Source organism: Equus asinus, chromosome 13 (genome assembly GCF_041296235.1).
Source record: "Equus asinus isolate D_3611 breed Donkey chromosome 13, EquAss-T2T_v2, whole genome shotgun sequence".
In the NCBI taxonomy this organism is placed as follows: Eukaryota; Metazoa; Chordata; class Mammalia; order Perissodactyla; family Equidae; genus Equus; species Equus asinus.
The window spans coordinates 53,558,984-53,582,635 of record NC_091802.1 but is presented as its reverse complement, the minus strand read 5'-3'; the positions used below and the strand labels follow the sequence as shown (position 1 = coordinate 53,582,635).

Below are 23,652 nucleotides of genomic sequence, written 5' to 3'. Positions count from 1 at the left end.
TATTCCAGGCGCTTTGGATTCTTGTCTTACTTTCCTAATTTGCACTTTGGGTGGAACACCTGTGGTTGTGAGCGCCAGTGGCATTTTTCCTCTGCTCCTTTTCCACTCTGCGTGGTCTTTCTACCTTATGTTGATCTTCAATGTCTGCCTTAATTCTCTTATTTATGTTCTTTCCACGTGTGTAATTTGTCTTGGTTTCTCATTAGTTTAGCACTCAGGTCTTATTCCAGCCTCGGACACTGTAGCAATTACGTTCTCTTCCCCCATCACCTCTGCTTCCTCTTCCCCTTTCTAAATTATGGGGAAACGGAGTTGTCCGCCTCCCACGGCAGCATGTGCTTTGGCAGCCGGGGGTCGCCTGTTCCCTCCCCCAGGCCTGCAGGAACAGCAGGGAGGAAGGACCTGCATTGGCAGACCATCCCAGAATGTTCGCCCTGCTGTTGGCACGGCCAAGCTACCGGGAGAGAGACAATGTATTCACTTGGGGGACCTCTTCAGGGTCCAGAGGTTGAGATGCCCGCTGGCTCTCACTGCTCACACCCGGGAGAAAACCACAAGCCCAGGTCAGCAGACTAGGGTGTGGGGGAAGTGGAGGGCTGAGGGTCAAGGAGGCCTGGCTCTGCCCCTGGACACTTGTCACTTTGGACAGGCCCCTTCTCTCCTGTGTTAACTGGGTACCCCCTCCGCTGCCCCCCAGAGCTGCTGTGAGCATTTCTCTAAGTGGGCATGCTGGGGCTGCATGCTGAATAACTAGAAAGGTTAGTTTGTTAATTACCCTAGGTCCTATGCTCTGGGTGGCAGTATCATTTACATTAAACTGACACATTAGAGCAAAATCTTCAACAAAAGAGCCAACTAGCTGTTGTCTATGGTTTAGAAAAGCACATTTTTTCAAAGGGAGGGATTTGCCCCTCTGATGTCGGGAAACACCCTTTGGTCCCTCCCTGGCTGTTGACAACCTCTTCCCAGTGGGCCAGAGGTCCCTGGTGAAGATCTTTGTCCTGCAGTCCCACAATTACCCATGGGAGTGGGTCGTGGTCTCAGCCCTGTTGACACCAAACAAAGTTGGGAGCAGCGGGTGTGTAAACACTGGACCGGCCAGCTGGGGGCATCTCAGATGTCCTCTAACTTCCTCTTCTCGCGCCCATGGGTGTGGGCAGCTCCTGAGATTCAGGGGCTGCACAGAAAGAGGCTGCCTCCTCCCTGATGGAAAGGATGTCTGCAGCCCTCAGACATATCAGTTGCAGCCCATCCTGAAACTCGGCTCTCCCCAGTATCCAGCACCCCACCCAGATCACTCATTCTCGCCACCCCTTTTTGGAGCTTGTCAGATGCATCAGGCAAACCTGGAAATGTTGAACGTGTATGCAAACCCCTCCCTGGAGTTGTGGCTTCCATAGGATGCACCCTTGGAGGAAATTTCTGAAGCAGAAGGAAAAGAACATGCAGCTCTGGAGAGGGAAGAGCCTGGGTTTCAGAGTCCACCGGGGCTCGCAGCCCAGCGCCTCGTCCCTTTTCCTCTCTGATCCATCGCGTGGAGGTGAGCATTCCCTCCTTTAGTTCATGTGTAAGGCTGCTAGGCCAGAGCCCAGCATAAAAAGGGCCACCAGCTTCCCATAATGCAAGAAAAGACCAGAGAGACGAAGATCTTGAATACAAGGCCTAATTTGGAACCTAGAGGCATCTTAGAGGAAACGCTTGATGCCTGAAGACTCAGCCTTTATTGAGAATTGGCATCTGGAGCCTTAAAAATAAATAAAAAATAAATAAAATTTTAAAACTTTGATTTTGCAAAGTCTAGTTGCTCCGACAGTGTTGACGCTGCAGGCCGCTTCAGCCCGAGAGCTGTGAGGGGGGTGTTTCAGGGGCTTCTCTGCAGCCCACTGTGGGGTGCACCATGCATGCTGGGAGGCTGGGTCCAGGAGCCTCGATGCTGCTGTCTGGTTTTGAAAAGACCCCCAAACTCCTGACTTCTGAGTCTGGCGGTGGCCCGAGGGTCATGCCAGGTGAGCTCTAGGGTCTCCTCCACCTCCAACGTCCTAGGATTCTGTACCCATGTTGGTCGTTGTGAGAAATATGGAAAGATATTTGGTGGGGCTTCAGAGTCCCAATTCTCAACCACCAGCCTCTGGTGGCCACAGCCACCCCATCAGGTCCCCACAGGAGGTTGAAGCGCAGAGGGTAAAGTGAGGCAAAAAGGAACACTTTATGCCTTAGAGAGTCTTTGCGCTCCAAACCCCATTGTGGTCTCTTGGTGAACTGGACTAGATTGTGGGTGAGCTCTTTCCCCTTAACACGGGACAAGCCTAAGCAGCCCTCTTGTCCCTGGGTGCCTCCCGGAGTCATTACTACAATCCCAGTGTCCTTGGCCCACTCCAACTAGGCAGGACACAAGGAGAAAAAGAGCCGTTTCAAAGAAACAGTGAATCCCGAAAGAAGACAAGCCCTTCTTTCCCACTCACTAGATTTTGTCCTCTTCCCTCTTCATAGCAAAAGTTCCTCCTGGCCCCGAGAGCCCTTGGTCTTATTTCTGACCAATATTGGTAATTCTGTTTCCTATTGGGGTTAAGATTGAACTCCCCCATAGATGTCAGAAAGCGCCTTAACATTATGCTTCTACCTCACTGGTTCCAGGCCACTGGGGCCGTTCCATCAGATACTTGTAGACCAGCATTGCCCTTCCACGTTTGATCGTCAGTGTTGGTGATCTTGACAAGCTCATGAGTCTCGCTGGAAAGGACTTAGAGAATCATCTTGTCTGTCCCCAAGCTTCAAGCGAGACTCATAGCCACCCCATCTCAGAGTAGACTGTAACAGTCTCTAGCATTTGAGGATGGCTCATCAGATGTCAGCAATGATATGGGGGCCACCATATCAACTTTGGACTTCTGATTGCATGAGCTAATAAAACCCTATATGTTTAGGTCAAGGGCCATCAAACTCTTTCTATAAAGGGCCAGATAGTAAATATTTTAGGTTTTTGGGATAGACAGTCTCTGTCACAATTACTCACATCTGCTGGTGGTACAAAACCAGCCATAGACAATTCGTCAACAAATGAGCATGGCTGTGTGATGATAAAACTTTATTTATGGACGCTAAAATTATCTAATTTTCATGTGTCATGAAGTATCATTCTTTCTTTGATTTTTTTCAACTATTTAAAAATGTAAAAATCATTCTTAGTTTGCAGACCATATAAAAATAGGCAGTGGGCTGGATTTGGTCCCCGGGCCATGGTCGCCGACCCATGGTTGTAGCTCCTGTTACGTGGATTTTCTGTTACTGGCAGCCTAATGCAATCTTACCTGACACAGTGATGGCGATGAACCTTATTGGAAAGTTGTTTCTAACCCCTCGTGCTTTTTTATGTCTGTTTCAGAGGGTCTTGCTGTTGGAGTTGGATTTGGGGCTGTAGAAAAGACGGCGTCTGCCACCTTTGAGAGTGCCAGGTAAGCCAGCACCTGGTGCCCTAGGACGTGGCACTGCACCCAGTGGTGCTCTAGAAATGCTTGTTACCTGGATGAGCAACCCCAGCTCCTCAGGGCTGCCTGGTGGAGGTGGGGAAGAGGTCAGGTGAAGCTCATACCTGAGGTACTCCATCCAAGAAGCAGGTTTATGCCAAGTAACATGAATATAATCGCAGGCTTTTCTCCACACTCTTTAAATATATAGTCTAAAGACAAAAACACATGACAAAGGCAACAATTGATGCCCTCAACTGCTCCCTCCTTTCTGAAGCCCTCCCTTGCCCTTTCTTGACACTGGCCTCTCCTGCTCTCCCCGTCTTCATGCTCCTTTGCAGTTCTTCTGTGGGCTTCTCTTCCCATGGCCCTTTCTGAAATGTTGATGTTGCCCACGGATCTATCTCTGGGGCCCCCTTTCTTCTCACTTATTTCACTCTCCTTGAGGAACATTCTCCATTCCCAGGACTTTATTTTCCATCTATATGCTGGTGACACCCGAGTAGATGTTCAGCCTAGATTTTTCTCCCAAACTTATTCCTGTGCGTCCCGCTGCCTTCCAGACTTCTCCCCTTAGATGTTTCACAGGATGCACCCCCCATGCAGTATTTCCAGCATTGAGCTTATTGTCTCCATCTGCTGTCATGCAAAACCTGCCCCTCCTCCAGGGTTGCCCGTCACCACCTTGCTGCCAGTTGACCAAGCCAAAGTCACTGTCAGCCTTGAGTCCTCATTTTCCCTCATCTGTTATAGACAATCACCAGGCCTCGTAAAATCTTCCTATCTTCTGCCTCCCTTGAATTAAACAGGGCCCAGATAAGGTTACAGCCTTGGGATCACAAAGAGGGCTTATCCTTTAGGCTCCACATGGCCTACTTGTGCCCACAAAACCACAAATACTGCAGCCTCCAGGCTGAAGGACAGCAGGGTAGAGCCGTCCATCCAGGGGCAGCAAACCCAGATGCCTTCAGGGGACTAAAGGGTAACAAAAATGTGTGAGACAATTGGGTGGAGACAGTGGGAATGGTGGGGGCAGAGGTGAACTTCAAATAGACAGCACATGCACTGTCTAAAGACAGCTGAATTCACGATTATTTTAAAAACATAATTTAGGTCAAAGACATAGCCCAGGGGCTGCTGGTTTCTGACCCCTGCATCCAGCTCATTCCACTGCCTTCTGACTGGTGCAATCTCAATATATAATTTTTTCCCCCAAGGCAGTAGTACCACCTCCTTTAAGGATCAACTCTGTGTCTGTTGACCCTGGTTGTCGGGACCTAAACTCTCACATAGCCCCTTTTCCACCCTCCCTGGTTACTGAACTTGCCTCTTTGGGGCCTCGCTATGTCCCATCACCTCCGTCCATCTATTCCCCCAGCTGGCGTGGGACCCCTGCATATTAAGCATAGTCACCGCCGGTCACCGAATTCTACTGCTGTGTGTCTGCTCCATGAAGCCCCGAACGTGTGTGTGGGCTGGCGTGTTCCAGGTTGAAATGTTCCCTGTTCTCAACTTCTTATCCCTGCCCGTCAGACTCCCGAGTCACTTCCTCGCTCTATCTATCTGCAGCATCGTTCATTAACGTGATGCCTATTTTGAAAATCAGATGAGACAGGAAATGGGAGGAGACTTCAGAATATAAGAAATGTCATCAAAATCAAGGGCTAATTATGATTCATGATGCCCTTCGGCCTGCTCTTCTAACGCTGGGTTGGGGGAGGGGGGAGTTTGGCTCTTTATCACTTGGCAGAGCCGTTTTGGTCTTGGCTCTGTTTAGACCACGAGGAGCTTCCGAGTCAGGCACTATCCCGGGGGCTGGGGAGTCCAGCGGGGCCGACCCCGTAAGCAATCAGAGGCCAGGTCCTCCCACAGCACGGGGACCACACACACTGCAGAAGGTCTGTGCCTGGCACGTGACAGCCCTGCCCCAGGCACCATGCTCACAGGCCAGGCTCCCTGTCATGTGGTGCCACGTCTCCCGTGACATCAAGCTGTCAACTCCAATGTCCCTCTATTCTGTCACCAGCACTTTCTGCTGATCTTTATAAACATTTCTGAAGAAAACAGAGCAAAAACCTTTCTGACCCAGCTCCCTGCTTCCCTTGACCAGACAGGTTCTCTCGGAGTTACATAAACCCTCAACAGGACCCTCAACCTGGGGTCGGGCTGGGGCATCAGCTGTCAGCATTATCAGCCTCACAAACCCTCTGCGAAACAAGCCACACTGGGGCATTTTCATGCCTCCACACTCCATCCACCCCCTGTCACAGTCTGTGGGATGGAGCTGTTGGGGCTCTGCCACCATCGCCACTGTGTCCAGAGGATCCTGGGAGCTCCCTGCACTGGAGGCCACAGAGACAGGAGGAGCTCTCCCTCCAGCAGACCCCACCTGTCAGCCCGTTTTCCCCACCTAGAAATCCATATATGATTCATGGTTGGAGTCTTCCTTTCCGAATGCCTGTGGTCTTACTCTTGAGTGGTACAATGCACAACAGCATCCGGGCAAGGCTTGTTAGCTCATGGGCCCTTAGTTCATGCTACAGACTGGGGTTTCATGAGAGGACAGGGACAAGAGGGTGGAGAGAGCAAAGTCATCAGATAACTAAACACATCCTTTAGGAGAGAGAATTTGCTTTTTAAAATTCCAGCTGTGTGTGATTAACAAGCGGCACACCGTGGAAAGGCTGAAAATAAAGGAATGACACAAGATACGAGGTGAATGCTAATGCAGGGGAAGCCAGTCTTACAATTTTAGTATCAGCCAAAACAGGCTTTAAGGCAGAAAGCCGCCTAAAGAATAAAGGTCAATACTTAATGAAAAGAGAAACAGTGCACAGGTGGATATAATGATCCTGCATTTGTATGCACCTAGCAACATAAGCCACAAACTGGTTAAGAAAAATTGTCAGAATTGCAAGGAAAACCAGGCAAAACCTCAGTCATGGCAGAGGAGCACAATTTCCCTCTCTGCCACTGATAAAAAGTTAACGAAATGTATGTAATGGGCATATATAGAACCCCAACCCAGCAATTAGAAAACTTAACATTCTTTTCAAGCACACGTGTGCATGTTTCCCAAAATTGATTAGAATGCTGTGCCACAGAGAAAGTCCGAATACCCACAAATCACTACCTTTTAGGCCACATTCTCTGACCTTACTGCGATAAAATTGAAAATCAGTAACAAAAAAGATAGCCAAAATAATCTGTTAGGGGGCAGTTAAATCCGTGGGCACCATAACATCGGCACAGCGTAAGCTCCAAGGGAGCGACGCAAACCAAATCTGTCTGAGAAACCAGGGGATGGAGGGGCAAGCTCTTCCCTCATCTCATCCACTTCTTATGTTGGGCGGTGCTTTGCCAGGAGCGTGGAGACGGGCAGCTTGGATAGGGGAGCTGTGGGGTGGGTAATGCTGTGAGCAGGGTCGGTCCCAAGCCTCTTTCAGGCCAGTGGATAGATGATTTCACGGAGATGAGTTCACAGGATGCTTTAAGACTGATGGCTGTAGAAGAAGTGCGTTATTCAGCAAGAGGTTGCCACTATGGGGGAGTTCTGACGCGGGGAAATGACAAAGCTCGAGAGGGGATTTAAACGTTAACCTGGCTCCGATGGAATGGTGTGAGGGAAGGAGGTAGGCAGACCAGTGTGAAGAATTTAGCGATTCAACAGGTATTTATCGTCCAGCCACAGCTGTGTGTTTTAGCAGCTACAAAGAAGATAAGGGATGCTGTGATGACGTTGGGAATGAGGAGGGACTGACGGGAGGAAGAGGTTTGAAATGCAGAACCATCAGGCGGCTTTCGTCAGCTGATTCTGTTGTGTGGAAGGGAGAAGTCAAGTTCGGACGGCCAGGAGATGTAGGCAGTCATGTGGTACTGTGGAAGGGGCTGAGAGGGGAGCAAGGATGGATTTGCATCGATTTGGGAAAGGAAGATGCCACGTGGACCAAGCTAGCTGAGCCAGGTGCTTTCCTGTTCATTTGGTGTGGGGGTCAGCAAACTACGGCCGAATTTGGGCCAAATCTGGCCTAACCCACATTTCTGTAAATGAAGTTTTATTAGAACACAGCTAGACTCATGTGTTTACATACTGTCTGTAGCTCCTTTTGTGCTGCCATGGTTGAGTGTCAGAATTGCCACAGAATTCTTAAGGCTGAAAATATTCACTGTCTGGCCCTTTACAGAAAAAATGTGTAGACCCCTAATTTAGTGGACACAGTTCATAGTTTCAGTCCAGATTCGTCATCAAACACTCTGACGCCAACTGTCTTTTTTATGACCTCTTTCTTGTGCCCTGTTTATGATGCATTTGGAAGCAGGAAGTTCTCTTCTCTCACTGATGGCATCACAGCCACCCATGAGGGAAGAGAAAGGTAAGAAGTTAATACACCAGGAAGGCACTGTCTTCAGTTCCCACTTGAGTTTCCCTGACCAGGAAAGATGACAGGCCGCCCCTAGCATGTAATTTGTGTATGGCTGCTGCCATCTAGTGTCCAGATGCTGTTACTTCACCACCTTTATGGTGCCCTTCCATCACCTTCTTCCACTTGGTCCACCTTCCTTCCTCACCAGGTAGCTTGCTTCGGGGTGTCCACTCAGAATTCAGCATTGCCTGAAACATGAAGAGTCTTGGCCAGCAAAGGCAGCCTGTAGTTCAAGGGAAGCACAGCTTTCTTCTTTCTGACCTGGTCCCGCAGCAATTGCTTTTGGTTTCACCACAAAGAAATTCTTCAGACCACAGGTCCTTAGGGAGTTTGCTGCTTAAGTGGTTTTCCTTTCTCAAGTGTCATTACCTCCACAAAGCGTGTTCTCCAGAGAGGAAACGTGCCCTCAGCTCTCGCTTAACTCAGTGGCAGGCGTAATTCAAGCCATTAGGGAAAGCGAGGTTATTTATGCTTAAAGAGTCAGCTTCACTTAGTGCTTCCTGTTTTAAGCTTTGACTAAGCTCACGTCGGGAGGCGTGTGTTGGTGAACACACCCTGACCGCCAGGTGCAACAGCATCCTGAAGCAGGCTGTGTGCAGAGAGGAGGCTGGCTGCCTCCTCATGGTGTGCCGTGGATAATCCACAGAGCACATCTGCAAGATACGCCTGGACACGTTTCCTGCCAGGTGCCCCGAGCAGCTAAAGCTGACCGACACCTGCACACTTAGTGAAGGACGCCTGGCTGATGAGCCTGCGTTTGGACCTAATGTAGCTGATTAAGTTACACATGGGGCATCACAATAAATTTTAAGGTGTATGTTTGCCCCCCAGAGTAAAGAGTAAAATGTAAGTCAGGTATATCCTTTCGCCTGGCTTAAAACCCAATATATCAGGGCCGGGCCCGTGGCCGAGTGGTTAAGTTCACATCACATGCTCCACTTAGGCGGCCCAGGCTTCTCTGGTTCGGATCCTGAGCATAGACCTGCGCTCTGCTCATTGGGCCACGCTGAGGCGGCGTCCCACGTAGCAGAAATAGAATGACCTACAACTAGGATATATGACCCTGGACTGGGGCTTGGGGAGAAGGAAAAAAAAAAGAGGAAGACTGGAAACAGATGTTAGCTCAGGGCCAATCTTCCTCAACAAAAAAAGCATACCTTAAAAAGAAAAAGAAGGGGCCAGCCCAGTGGCACAGCAGTTAAGTGCGCACATTCCACTTCGGCTGCCCAGGGTTTGCCGGTTCGGATCCCGGGTGTGGACACGGCACCGCTTGGCAAGCCATGCTGTGGTAGGCGTCCCATGTATAAAGTAGAGGAAGATGGGCACAGATGTTAGCTCAGGGCCAGTCTTCCTCAGCAAAAAGAGGAGGATTGGCAGCAGATGTTAGCTCAGGGCCAATCTTCCTCACACACACACACACAAAAGAAGTCCTTCCTTTAAAAGAAATAAATAAAAAAACTTCAATATACATGTTGACATATTAACAGTCATTTAAGACAGCAGTCATTAGTCAACTGAGAAGACTTTTTTTAGAAACAAAAGCAGCACTAGACACATTTTCCTGGTCACTAGTCAACTTTAACCAGCTGATGAGTCTGTCTAGATGTGCAGGACCTGTTATACATGGGCATCCATCACTCCAAGTAGTCCTCAACTTTGGTTCCAGTGTATTCTTGAAACTAGGTTTGCAAGTTAAGTGCAGAGAAGCTGAGGAGGAGAATTCCCCGTTGTGGTGGGGAGGGCTCTTAAGAACCAGAACATAAACCTTTTCATTGTCGTTCACCCAAGCATCTTTCGGGGAGCAAGCTGCTGTAGCCATCTGCACATTGCAGACTGCAGAAGATGCCCCTAGGCCTCCCTGAGCAGGGCCCAAGTTCCAAGACTTCTGGAGAATTCCGAGGATCTCCCTTCTTCCAGGCTGCCCATCCTGACGTCCTCCCTGCCCGCTGAATTGCTCTGACCATTTACCAATCCTGGGGGCAGCCAGGGCCCAGCCTGGCCTCCCTGGAGAGCGGTCTTTAGCCTTGAGAAGCAGAACTGCAGCGTGAGGACAGGAAGGTGCCTGGGAAAGAAAACACTTTCACACCTTGACTTCATCACTCCTACCCCCTGCCCCAGCAGAACACACCCTCCCCCACCCCCTGCCCTTCACTCACTTCAGCAGAATTGGAAGGTAATTTCTGTGCTTTATTTTCACTAGCAGACTCTGCTCTCAATTTTATCTTATGCAAAAAAGCCCTTCTCTTGAACCCATCAAATTACCTTGCCTGGAATTCTAGAGTCATCTATTGGCAGCTCCTTCTCTTGAATTTTTCTCTCCAGTCTTCCAGCACACTGATAGCCTTACCTTGAGTTCTTAAGAGATGGTGGAATTTGGAATCAGGCAGCAGTTGGCAGACAGTGCCACTGTGCGGTGGTCTGACGTCAGAGCTTGCTCGGTAATGTACACGAAAGGGGGAGGTAGACCTCGGAAGGCGATGGGGTGGTGTCGCTGTCCTAAACAGTGTGGCTGATACAGCACTCAGACCCGCAAAAATTAAGGACCATGCACGTATAGATACAAGTTTATAAAAATGCTCTGTGCATTTTTTGAAATAGTAGCATTTTTACATTCCAGCTATTTTGACCCTAATATTTCACCCCTCATTCAATTCAGCGCTTAAGGTTTCCATTGTCTGTTTTCCCAGGCCAGAGAATAACAATATAGCTTTGATGTGACCCAACACAGAGAGGAAGAAAAAATGTGAAATGGACAACAAAAGAGCAGGACACTCCTCTGATCTTAGATTGTCCATAGAGGGAAATCGAGGTGTGAAGAGCCCTAATTTCAGGACACCCCAAAAATCAGTTCAATTTTTCTTTATTCATCTAGGGATGACACATTTATTTTTGTAATGACTTTTTTTTAAAAAAATAATGTTATTTATATATTAATCCTGGAAGTAAAGAGAATTAGGTTAAAAGCCTGCCAGACACCTAGGCGAAGTGAGACTAGAACTAAGCAGTTTCTCGTGGACAGTTGTAAGTAACGAGTAACCAAGTCCTTTACCCATCTGTCCATCTGTCTATCCATTCAATCCACAGAGAGATTTCTGAGTGCAGGATTCATCTTTTTGGAAAGATAATTTAGGACAATTATTCTATTCATTGCAACTGGGAAAACTTGCGTCATGGGGCTCACAGGCTGGAAGTGGTCTTAAGAGACGGTTTTGCCTCTTAAATATTTTTTTTTAGCAGTTGAGCCTTTTCGAAAAAGATGCTAAGTGCACTTTCTGGATGAAATAGATGCTTCTGGTCCAAAACAGCTCCCTCTCTGCTTTTGGCAGAAAACCCCAGATCTAGCCCAAGCCCATAGTTTTGTTACAGGTGAAGAAACTAAAATTCCAGAGAGTTCCTGGTTCCTGAATCCTGGGGCACTTTCCTCCACTCTAAGGATGGTCCTGTCACTAGATAGTCATGTTTCCATTTCAGAGAACATGAGGAACTTACATGGCGTCCCCACTTTCCTCTTAGTCCCCGGTTCCCTTTTGAGGTTCACTACCCCCAAGGCTTTTTTGACATTTTTTCCCTCTTCCCCATTTGAACCTCAAGAGGTGCCTCTCCCGTCCTTGGAACACCTGGAAGCTTTTGAGCAAGCTTTTGGAAAGCAGTGTGTTTGGTGCATTGCTGTAGGAAGCTTGAATAAAAGGGGCAAGAGGTTTGGAGGCTGGGAAGCGAACGGGGAGAAAGGAATGTCCTTGTCCACACCCAGCAGCTCTTACCTCTCTCTGCCCCTCTTTCCTGGCCGCTTCTCCCTTCCCATGGGTTTTTATGATGATGCTTTTCCCAGCAAGAGCAGCATGATTCAGGGGGAAAAAAGTTGGAGTGTTTTCCAGTAAGACGTCTCCAGTACGTGTGTTAGTGTCCCCGATCCTCCCCAAGGATTTTCTTTGGCTGAGTAATGCTCTTGAGGGACAAGAGCTCCCTCTCAGAGACTTTGCCCTCCACATGCCCAGGTCTGTGCAGACAAATAGTATGTCATCGTTACCTGGAAACCTGGCAACTCTAGTGATGAGGAAGAGAATCTGGAACCTAACAGCCGTTCGCCTGCAAAACACGCCGCTCGTGGAGCCTGCTGCTCGTAAATCCTTGCGTTGGATGCATGGACAAATGGACAGATGGTTGAATGGAAGTCTGTTTATCATTTACCTCTTCCCTGAGATTGTCTGTGAGGAGCTATTGAATCTAGGTCTGGCTTCGCCCATGTCCCCAGCAGATTTTGAGGCCCTCTTTCTACACTCCCCAGGACCGCTGTGATAAATAATATTATTTTAACAAAAAGCCATTAGAGAAGTAAACGTGTCACTCCCAAAAGGGCAAAGAAAAATCTGATTGGCTTTGGGTGTTCTGGAAGTCAGGACTCTTCACACCTCTGCTTTCCTCTGCCAGCACGAATAATCAATGTCTGAAGCGACCATCGGGTGTGTCGGGTGACCCTGCTGGGCAGTCCAGTGACTGCCATTTGTCCCTTCCTGCTGATACCAGAGAGGGGCCGTGCCTCACTCTGAAAGATGGTTCTCCTTTGAAGGATGGAGAAATTCTCTAATAGACAGCAGTGTTGTCACTTGCATCCCCGTACACGCATACACAGGGCTACAAAGACCGAGAAATCGCCCCAGAAGGAGTATGAAGCAATGCGCTCGTTTCAGCCCTCTGTCCTCCCAGTGACACCTCGCTGTCAAGCAGGTGGGACGCTGGCTCACCAGCACCTGCCACTCTGACCGTGTCCTTGGCTGTTACTATCTGTGCCTCAGTTTCCACATGAATCCCCTGAGAGAGGGGGATTGTATCTGTAGTTCTAAGACTGTCAGGCTTTGTGGGACAATGAAAATGTCCCCCATGTATGTGAAGACTGAGGTAGAACTGCCACCTGTTATATTTTGCAAAGTAAAGGTGTTGAAAGAAAGCTGCCGTTGTGGGCTCTCACCACCAGCCAGTTCTTTTATGAGGTTTCTCTCTTGGAAAGTGTATTTATCACCAAAAATGAGTTCATCACGTTGGGATAAAACAAAGTCTTTTCTACCTTCCGGACAGGAGCTCACTTTCCCCCCTCTCTCTGTCTCTCTCTCCATTCAAATTCATGAAAACCTTGTTCAATAATGCTTGATATGTAATTATGTCCTTAATACAGATTACTCAGTTTTACCCCACTGGACAATGCAGATGATCTTGACTCTCCAACTTATCCAGCTGCTGTTTTTTTAATCTATGTTGAGAAGACAGTTTCTCTAAGTAGGGCTGATAGACTTTTAAATATTTTCCTTCTCTGTCACCTTTCTCTGAATGCCTCATCTGGGAGAGGAGGAGGACAGGGAGGGGTCTTCTCGAGAGAGGGAAGTCACAGCCTTATGAGAGATCTTGATCCTTGAATTCCTAGTATTATCCAAAAAGAGAGTGCCTTAACTTGGAAAAGAATGTGATATGGAAGAGACTAAATTTCTTTTAATTGACTGATTTTTTTCTGCTACTGTGTAGAAATGGGGGCTCAAGGACACGGTAATATCAGAGGAAATAAGATTAATTTTTGAAGGCACACCTGCATTACAGTGTGTAAACAAATGAAATGCTTGTTTGCCCAGTATGGGTTTTTTAAAATTATTATTGTTTTTTATTGCCGTAACATTGGTTTATAACATTACATAAATTTCAGGTGTGCGTCATTATGTATTTCAATTTCAAAATGGGGTTTTGGGTGTGATTTGAGAGAAGGCAAGAAACAGCGACCCAGGCAACTCCAGACACTTGTCCTTCTGCTTCCAAGGCTGGGAAGAAAGCAAGCCCTCCCCAAGGGGAGGGGGATGGGGCGCCCCCTGCCAACAGCTGCTCACCTGCAGGGGAACACAGTCAGGGAGACCCTCACTCAGGACCCGCCCTCCCGGACCCAGTGCGCTGGAGGGCAAGTGGAACATTTAAGAGGGTGGATTCTGGAGCTGGACCACCTGGGTTCAAGTCCTGGCTCTGCCACTTACTGGCTGTGCAACCTAGATGGGTGGCTTTTTGTTCTGTGCCTCAGTTTCCGAATCTGCAAATTCTCATAATAATAATAGTTAGTAGTAATGATGATAGTATCCACCTCAACAGAGCATTTCGAGAACTAACTGAGTCTGTATATGCAGAGGCCCTGGAACAATGCCTGGTGAATAGGAAAGCGATGTACAATGTAGGTATTATTTTTGCTCATTGACCTACCCAGCTGAGATGCTGCAGATAGATGCCCAGCCCATTCCCATCCCAGCCTGGGTTCCAGGACAAGAGCTCCCTGCCCCCTGCCCACCCGGAAGGAGAATTGGGTCAGAGTGGCTTCCACAGTCTACGTGGAACCAACATACCAGGCCAGAGGCCCAGGTCACGGAGTATGGGGTCTCAGGTATGTGTTGCTGGACCTCATGTTGTTTCTGCTCTTCTGTGTCTTGGGATCCATGCCTGACACTGTGTCTTAGCATCCTTTCCTCGATTTCCTTTCAGCCTTCCCAGCCTGACTTTGCTGTCACATCTCAGCACGGAGCCTTCGCGCTCACTGGCCTGACTCTGAGACTGCTGGGTAAACCTCTGTATTGTGCAGTGGACACTTTTCTCCGTCCTGCACCCTCGGCCAGAGCAGAGCCTAGGCTGCCTCTTCTGTTCTCTACATGAGGCCCAGGACCGGGCTGTGCATGGTCTGCTCTGCACCGGGGAGTGGCCGGCCTGCCTGGAATCCTATACATGATTTTATAACAAGCAGCCCCCTCCAGATGGCATGAGCTGCTTCCCTCTTGTCCCTCTAATTCCCTGGACTCATTTTCAGGCCTTGAGTTGCTTGTAACAAGCTGTGCAGGAGGATGGACTGGGCAGCGACTGGAATGGAGGAGAGAAAAGTGTGTGTCATCTCCAGCGCCTGGGAAAGTGACAAAGAAACCACACTGTTGTTCTCAAAGAGCCTTGCAGGGTCTGTGCCTCCCCCAAGCCTGCTTCAGGCTGAACAGAGTGCACGTTGTGTAGAGATCGGTCCCCTGTGCCAAGATGTCCAACCCTGTCGCCAGGGACTTGGGTGGGGGTGGCCAGGGGCAGTGGCGGCGGAGGAGGGGGCCACAGCATAAATGGCCCCTTGTGCTGCTGATGGGGGAGAAGCTGCCGCCCCGCAGACAGAGGAGGGCAGCACGGTGCCTCCCTCTTCATCCGGAGAGTGTGACTTGTGTGGTTACACTGCAGGGGCCATCGCTGCCCTGTCCATCCTCCCGCGCAGCTTGTTACAAGCAACTCGAGGCAGAAAGCAACTGTGTTTTCCAGAGCCGACCATGAAGGGAGCTCCAGGTGTGGCTTGCTTGGGGTGGCGGTCTTCGTTTCACATTTTGCTTGGCGAGCTAAGAAAGGCAGCTTGGACATATCAGTTCTTCGCCCATGTGGCTCCGGTAGGGACAGCTGTCACTGTGGGCTGTTTGCATCCATCACTTGGTCCTCAGTGCCATCCCAGTATGGAGATGAGCAGACAGAGCCTGGGAGCATCCTCTGAGGTCCTGCTTATGCAAGTGGCAGATTCACGCTTTAACCAAGGCGCATCTGATGCGGAAGCCCATGAATTAACCACCTCTGCCTGGCTCTCTCACCCTCCCGCTGCCTCTAGCAATCACGGAACACTCGTGAAAGCTAACGTTTACGGAGTGCTTTCCTTGTGCAGATCCTGTGCTCATTGACTCACTTGTGTTAGCTCATCCTTAAAGCCCCCATGAGGGAGAAACTGCCATCCCCATTTTGCAGATGCAGAATGTGCCCAGAGGCACACAGCACATGAGTGGCCGGGGCAGGGTTTGAACCCAGGCAGCCTGGCTCTGGAGCCTGTGCCTTTAACCGTCGCACTCTCCTGCCTCCCAAGTCATGTACCTGCTCTGACTATAAAGGCTTGAAAACTGTTCCGCAAAGTGGTGTGGGAAATGGAGTCAGCTCAGTTGTAAAAAGCCTGTCATCCTCATGGTGAATGCTTTTGCATGGCTGTAGGAGTTCTTACGCCGTTGTCCAACGCATCTGTAAAGTCATGTCCATTTGGCGTGTTGGGAAATAGAAACATAGATAAAAACTCCCCAGCGATGCACAGACTTTCCAGCTGATCTCACTGGAAGCAGGTATTCCTGGTAGGGACTGTGTTGAGCGCCACTCCAGATGTTTGTGGCTGCAGTACGACCCCTGACCCTTGCGGGGTGCCTCCATCACTGAGATGCTGAGCGAAGGAAGGAAGGAGAGAGAGGTAACTCTAAAGAGAGAGTACTGAGATGATCTGGTCACCATTACATCATGATCCACTTCCCCATCTCACCTCCGGACAGTAGATGGACGGAGGGGCTGGGTCCTTGGGAGGACAGAGCACCCGAGCAAGAGTTACCTGTCCTATAGGTTCCAGAACAAGAGGAGGTGGTTGGCTGCTTGGGAGCCCCAGGTTTTCAGAACAATGGTGTTGTCGTAGAACTGTGTCCCCTAGAAAGGTATGTTGAAGTCCCCACTGCCTGTGAATGTGAACTTATTTGGCAATAGGGTCTTGGCAGATGTAATTAGTTAAGTTCAAGTCACGGTGGATTAGGCTGGACCCTAAATGCAATATGACTGGTGTCCTTATAAGACAAAGAGAAAAGACACAGACAGGACAATGCCATGTGACGACACAGAGACATACAGAGAGAAGACGGTCGTGTGAAGACTGAGGCGGAGGTTGCAGTGATGCAGCTGCAAGCCAAGAAATGCTGAGGTTGGCCAGCAGCCGCCAGAAGCTGGAAGAGCTAAGGAAGAATCCTTCCCTAGAGACTTCAGAGGGAATGTGGCCCTGCCAACACCTTGATCTTGGACTTCTAGCCTCCAGAACCATGAGAAGAAATCTCTATTGTCTTTAGCCACCCAGCTTGTGGTACTTTGTTATGGCGGCCACAGGAAACTAACACACACAATCTCCCTGCTCTCCTCCCGCATCTTCTCCATACCCCAGACCCCTGCTTAGCTTTCTTCACTTCCTCCCGCAAGGGACGCTCAGCCCTGAGCACCACTATTTTAGTCCATATCCTTCTCTACCCCAGTGCATTTTGTTTTCCATGCCCATTTGGTGGCTTTTATTTTTTATTCCAGGAAGAGGTTAAGGGTTTTTTTTTTTCCTTAAGTCTCTCTCAGTTCAATTTGGACCAAATTGGAGAAAAGCAGTGGCCTTCTCCTTTATTCAGCGGCCGCCTTCAGACGCTGGCCCATGGGAGAGTCAGGGCTGTCCCCCGTATTGGAGCTATTAAACTGTTGTAAGAAAGAGGCCTTTGTCACGGGGAACACGGCACTCGGCTCAGAAACAGAGACAGATTGTGCCAGAAAACAAACAACAAAAAAAAAGGCTCAACCACAGAATTCTTTGGGACTTCAGTCATCAGCCTCTCGCTTGTTCTTAAAAGACAAATTTCCTTTCTTCGGTGTAACTCCATCAGATAGGTCGTCAGGTTTTAATTCTGTCCAGAACGGAGGGCTGGGGGCCCTCCCCAGACCATCTGCGCACCCAGGGCCTCCGCCCAGCTCGTGGGCTGCATTACCTCATGCCTGCCTGCCTGCAGGCTGGGGAGTGGGAGGCCCGCAGGCCTGCTCGGGAGGCAGGCGGCAGAACCAGGGCCTGGGTTAGCTGTTCTTTAGTGCAGGGGAGGGAGAAGCATTGGAGAAGCCAGTGAGCCCGAGTTACAAACGTAACGTTATAAATATGCGATGACTTTTATAACTCTGCACTCCATCTGGGAGAGACCTCAGAGATCCTCATTGTATGCAGGAGAAAAATGGAAGTAAAGTGACTTGCCCAAAGCCACACCGTCCCCTAGCATCAGACCATGCCTGCCTGCTCAGGACCTGTGGCCAGAATGCCACTTGGCCCAGCATGGTGCCCAGGAACTGCTGTGGGCCCAGAGCCTTCTCTTCAGAGCATTTGCCACAGAGCCCTCAGCTGCCTCTTGGCCAGCTTTCGCCCTTGATCATCTTTTATCACTTCCGGGTTAACATCCCCAGTGGCTGCTCAGGTGCACGCCGTGGGAGTGAGCCGTGGAGCAGATGGAGAGAGGAGAGGAGGGGAGGGGCTTTACCTGGGCCTCTGGGAGGGAGCCCGGATCCTGGTTGTAAAATGAATGCATGCATAGGATGATGTTTTAAGAAGACAAGGCAGAAGGAGTGCCTCGACATTTGGAGGAGGTGCAGGAAGCGGGAGTTCATGCCGTCTTTCTCCTCCTGTCCCCAGTGCTTCGTGAACCCTGATTTGAGGACCAAGTGTGAAGATCACCCCAGACACGATCGAGAACACAGGTCCCGGGTCTCCACTTCAGACACTGAGTCAGATCGCAAGGTCTGGCCCAGAAATCAGCATTTCCAACAAACTTCCTGTGCTGTGGATGCACCCACAGCGTGAGAACCACCGTTCTGGAAGGAAAGTAGAGAAGAGGGTCCTAGGGCACCTCCTCACCCCCATTTCCGTGGTCCCCTCTGAAGGGGGATGTTCTTCCTGAGGCCACGTCTTTTCTGTCTTTTCTAAGTCGGGAGAGAGAAGTACCACTCAGTGCATGTAGCCCCCATCTAAGGCGAGCCTCTCATTACAGATGAATGACAATGAAGGAATGCCGGCTTCTTGTTACACGAGGGCAAACTGTTAAACAATTTGCAGGACCTTACCCAAAATGAAAATGCAGGGCCCATTGTTCAAAAAGCAGGAAGAAATCATTTTCCTTTCTTCCACGATGTGTCTCTCAACCTGTTATGGTGTTTTGTTTTTTTAAATTTTACATTGTGGTAAAATATACATAGCATAAAACTGACCATCTTAACTGTTTTTAAGTGTATGGTTTAGTGGCATTAGGTACGTTCAAATTGTACCACCATCACCACCATCCATCTCCGGAACTCTTTTCATCTTGAAAAGCTAAAACTCTGTTCCAATTAAACAACCACCTCCGATTGCCCCCTGCCCTCAGCTCCTGGCACCCACCATTCTACTTTCTGTCTCTGTGAATTTGACTGCTTACTCTTGGTACCTCGTTTACATGGAATCATCCAGTATTTCTTTCTGTGACTGGCTTACTTCGCTTAGCATAATGTCCTCAAGGTTCATCCATGATGTAGCATGCGTCAGGATTTCCTTCCTTTTTAAGGCTGAATAACATTCCATCACATGTAAATACCACGTATTTATTCATTCATCCATCAGTGGGCACTTGAGTTGCTTCCACCTTTTGGCTGTTGTGAATAGTGCTGCTGTGAACATGGGTGTGCAAATGTCTCCCTGAGACCCTACTTTCAATCCTTTTGTATATATCCTGAAAGTGGAATGGCTGTATCACATGGGAATTTGATTTTTGGTTTTTTGAGGAGCTTTGTCATAGTTTTTTAATTGCTAATTAATGTTGTGCTCCCCTGGGTATAAGGGTACTTCCTGGAGGAGTTCAGACCCTCACAGGTTCCCAGGGCCCCACACCCTGACCAGACCAGGTACACGGGGAGTATGCATCTGCCCCTGACCTTCCCGGACCCCAGGCCCCTGAGTGGCTGCTCTGGTCGCTGAGCCCTGCGTTAGGGAGAGTAGAAAGAAACCGGGACAGAAAAGTCAGGGTAAAGGGGCTGCGTGATGCCAGGGAAGGTGATTTTGAATATGTCCATATAAAGATCTGTGGTTCCAGGCTGTTCCATCAATTGTTCTTTGACCAAACAAACCTCTCATTGTTGCCTCTCAAATCCAGGCACGTTCCCTCTCCAGCCAGGCAGGTCGGGAGCTCCGGGAACCCAGATCTGAACCCGGGGCAGTGATGGAAGTCCAGGTGGTTCCCCCTCTCTGCCAGGCTAGGGGAGAGGCCCCGTAATCACAGTTGGGTGCTGCACTCTGGAGTCTAAACACAGACAGGGTTCAGACTCCAGCTTTCTTATTTAAGACCCAGCTGCCTGGGGCCCGCCCGGTGGCGCAGTGGTTATGTGCGCACGTTCCGATTTGGCGGCCCTGGGTTCACCGGTTCGGATCCCAGGTGCAGACATGGCTCCGCTTGGCACGCCATGCTGTGGTAGGCATCCCACATATAAAGTAGAGGAAGATGGGCATGGATGTTAGCTCAGGGCCAGTCTTCGTCAGCGAAAAGAAGAGGATTGGCAGCAGTTAGCTCAGGGCTAATCTTCCTCAAAAAAAGAAAAAGAAAAAAGACGCAGCTGCCTCATCTGTAAGAATGGGGTTCCCTTGAGGAATAAGTCAAAGTGAGGGCGAGGCTCTTGGGGTGGTTCCTGCTGTATGGCTGTTCACCCTCTCAGCGGCAGGCTGTGGATGTTACAGCTGTGTGTCTTCATCTGGGACTGGAACATGCAAGGCAGGATGAGGTAGAGACTTTCCAGTGGGAGTGGCCAGTGGTTGGAAGAGCATGTCTCTGTTCTGACTTCAGATTATTTGTGACACCTGCTTGTTAGTAACACATAAGCAATTTATGTCATTAGACATAACTGTGATGTCATCGTTATGAGTTGTGTGCCGTCTAACACGTGGACACTTCAACAACCCCACATGACCATCCGTAACCTGGGTCCTCCACCTTCTTAATCCCCCCTTAGAGTTCAGCTGAGTTGGGTAGGGAGCCCACTCCTCAATTAAAGACTAAAAAGGGACCTGGCATAACATGCCCCTTCATGTGTACCAGGTAATGGTTTAAAAATTAGCATATATCGGCCAGCCCTGTGGCATAGTGGTTAAGTTCAGCACTTTCCACTTCGGCGGCCTGGGTCATGGGTTCAGATCCTGGGCACAGACCTATACCACTCATCAGCCATGCTGTGGTGGCGACCCACATATAAAGTGGAGGACGATTGATGTAGATGTTAGCTCAGGGCTAATCTTCCTCAAGAAAAAAAAGAGGAAGAATGGCAACAGATGTTAGCTCTGGGCTAATCTTCTTCAGCAAAAAAATCCCCCAAAACAAAAAACCACTTATAACCATTATAAATACACCTAAAAACATATTTTTGTAACAGCTTTATGGAGATATAATTTGCATACTATATAATTCACTCATTTAAAGTAAACAATTCAGCAGTTTTTAGTGTGTTCAGAGTTGTGCAGCCATCAGCACAGTTTTAGAACATTTTCATCACCCCAAAAGGGAACTCTGCACCCTTTAGCAGTCACCCCCACTTCCTCTCAACCCTTCAACCCCTGGCAACCACTAACATCCTTTCTATCTCTATAGACTTTGCTACTTTGGACATTTTGTATATATGGAATCGTGGAACATGTGGTCTGTAACTAGTGTCTTTAACTTAGTATGTTTTCAGAGTTAATCCATGTTGTAGCACGTTCCAGTATTTCACTCTGTTGTATGACTAAATAATATTCTGTTGCATGGATGTGCCACATTTTGTTTATCCATTCATCAGTTGATAGACATTTGGGTTGTTTCTGCTTTTTGGCTATTGTGAAAAATGCTGCAGTGAACATTTGTGTACAAGTTTTTATGTGGACATGATTCTCAGTTTGCTTAGGTGTGTACCTAGGAGCAGAATTGCTGAGTCAGATGGTAAATCTATATTTAACTGTTCGAGGAACTGCCACCCTGTTTTCCAAAACGGGTGCACCATTTTACATTCCCACCAGCAGTGGAAGAACATTCTGGTTTCTCTCATCCTCTCCAACGCTTGTTATTATCTGACTTTTTGATTATAGCCATCGTACAGGGTGTTGAGTGGTATGCCACTGTGGTTTTGATTTGAGTTTCCCTGATGGTTAATGATGTTGGACATCTTTTCAAGTGTTTATTGGCCATTTGTCTATCTTCTTTGGAAAAATGTCTATTAAAGTCCTTTCTCCAGTTTAAAACTGGATTATGTGACTATATTATTGAGCAGCAAGAGTTCTTTATGTATTTGATAGACAAGTCCTTTATCAGATAAATGATTTGCAAGTGTGTTCTCCCATTCTGTGGGTGGTTTTTTCACTTTCTTTATGGTGTCTTTTGAAGTACAAATTTTTACAATTTTGATGAAGTCCAATTTATCTCCTTTTCTTGTTTCTGGTGAGAGTGGACACCTTTGTCTTGCTCATTATCTTGGGGGAAGGCTTTTAGTCATTCACTTTAGCCATTATGTACAATGTTAGCTGTAGGTTTTTCATAGATGCTTTATATCAGATCAAGGAAGTTCCCTTCTAGTCCTAGTTTGTGGAGGGTTTTTATCATGAAAGGGTGTTGAATTTTGTCAAATGCTTTTCCTGCACCTATTGAGATGATTATGTGTTTTTGTCTTTTATCCCATTGATATGGACTGTTGCATTGATTTTCAGATGTTAAACCAACCTTGCATTCCAGAGACAAATCCCACTTGGTTATGGTGTATAATCTTTTTTTGTATGTTGCTGGATTTGGTTTGCCAGAACTCAGTTGAGGAAGTTTGCGTCTATATTCATAGGAGGTATTGGTCTTCAGTTTTCATGTTCTTGTTATGTCCTCGTCTGGTTTTGGCATCAGGGTAATACTTGCAGTCCAATTAGATATAGCCGATGAAAATGACTAGAAAACCACCCAATTTTTTTCATTTGTTCAGCTAGATAGATATTAGTGCCTGTCACAGAGATTGAGATTCTGAGGGAGAAAGAAGAGAATGGTGAGTTTGATGACTGAGTTAAGAGCAGGGTATGAGAACCCTTTGGGTTTTACCTCTGTTGACCTAACAATTGCTAATCTGTTTTGAGGAAAGTGTGGTTCACAATCCCCACCTTTTCTGGGACAATTGGTGGGCCTGTCACCTATGCTTGAAAACTCCCATCTACATTCTGATCAAGGAATGCAGGAGTAGTTCCTGCTGTCTAAGATGCATGTCCAGTATCAAGGTGAGACTTGCTGTCAGACCCCTCACCTATGCTTGGCTCCCACCTTGTTACTCACTTTCAGACCTGGGCTTAAGTGTCTGGGTCTGAATTCTTTCAGCTTGGATTCTGACCTCATTACCTACCTGATGTGTGAATGCAGAAGTCCTCACCCTGCACTCCATGAGCACTGAGCCTCATCACCCCCGTCTCCGATGGCATGTTCTGCCTGCTTGAACCTGCTTCTTCTCCTCTACCTTTCGCTTTACCTGGACTCCTCAGACCATCTTGTCTGCTTGTATTTTGAGCTGCTTATCTGTCGTTCCTCACTGGTACTGCCTTTTTCCATTGCTCTCTTATCTCTAGGATCTTGACTCTTGTTTCCCCACCTGGACTCAACTCTTCTTACATCCTGTCCTGATACCGACTGACCTCACCTCTCCCCATTACTCCCACAATGTCTAGTCTGTCCATACTGTTGGGCCTAGATTTCCCTGGCCTGTCCCATCCTGCTGCTGATCATATCTCAACTGTGACCCATGGTATTGACTTTCAAGGTAAAAATTCTATTTGTTTCCCTCTGTGGTTTAGTTAAATACATGAAAGCATATCCTTTGACCGAGGGTCTTTGTAGATGGAGAAACAAGGAAGTGCTGCTTCTTTCCAGGTGAGGATTACCTTTAAGCTCTGGGAGGTTCCTCATGTCACCCAGCAAAGCAACCTTTCAAAGCAGACCGAAAACTCAAACATCAGAATCACAAACACTGCTTTCTGGCAGGGCCATGCCCAAGACTTTAGCTGGATCCGAGACATCCTGCAAACATTCTCTCCATATTGCCTTTTATATTACCTTCTATTAAAAAAAAAAAATGAGGACGGAGAAAGGATAGATTAACATGAGATAGAGGACAGGCGATAGGTGTGGTGGGCA

The 23,652-nt window shown here is 48.3% G+C and overlaps 1 protein-coding gene across 5 annotated transcripts in view; it reads left to right on the top strand.

Moving 5' to 3' along the window:
- The window catches only part of SLC39A11 (solute carrier family 39 member 11), a 340,360-nt gene that overhangs the window by 270,991 nt on the left and 45,717 nt on the right, over positions 1–23,652 (top strand). For all 5 annotated transcript variants that reach the window (XM_070483529.1, XM_070483527.1, XM_070483531.1 and 2 more), the window contains one exon: positions 3,383–3,452. In XM_070483529.1, coding sequence (XP_070339630.1) covers positions 3,383–3,452 — 70 coding nt within the window. The remainder of the gene's footprint in view (positions 1–3,382; positions 3,453–23,652) is intronic.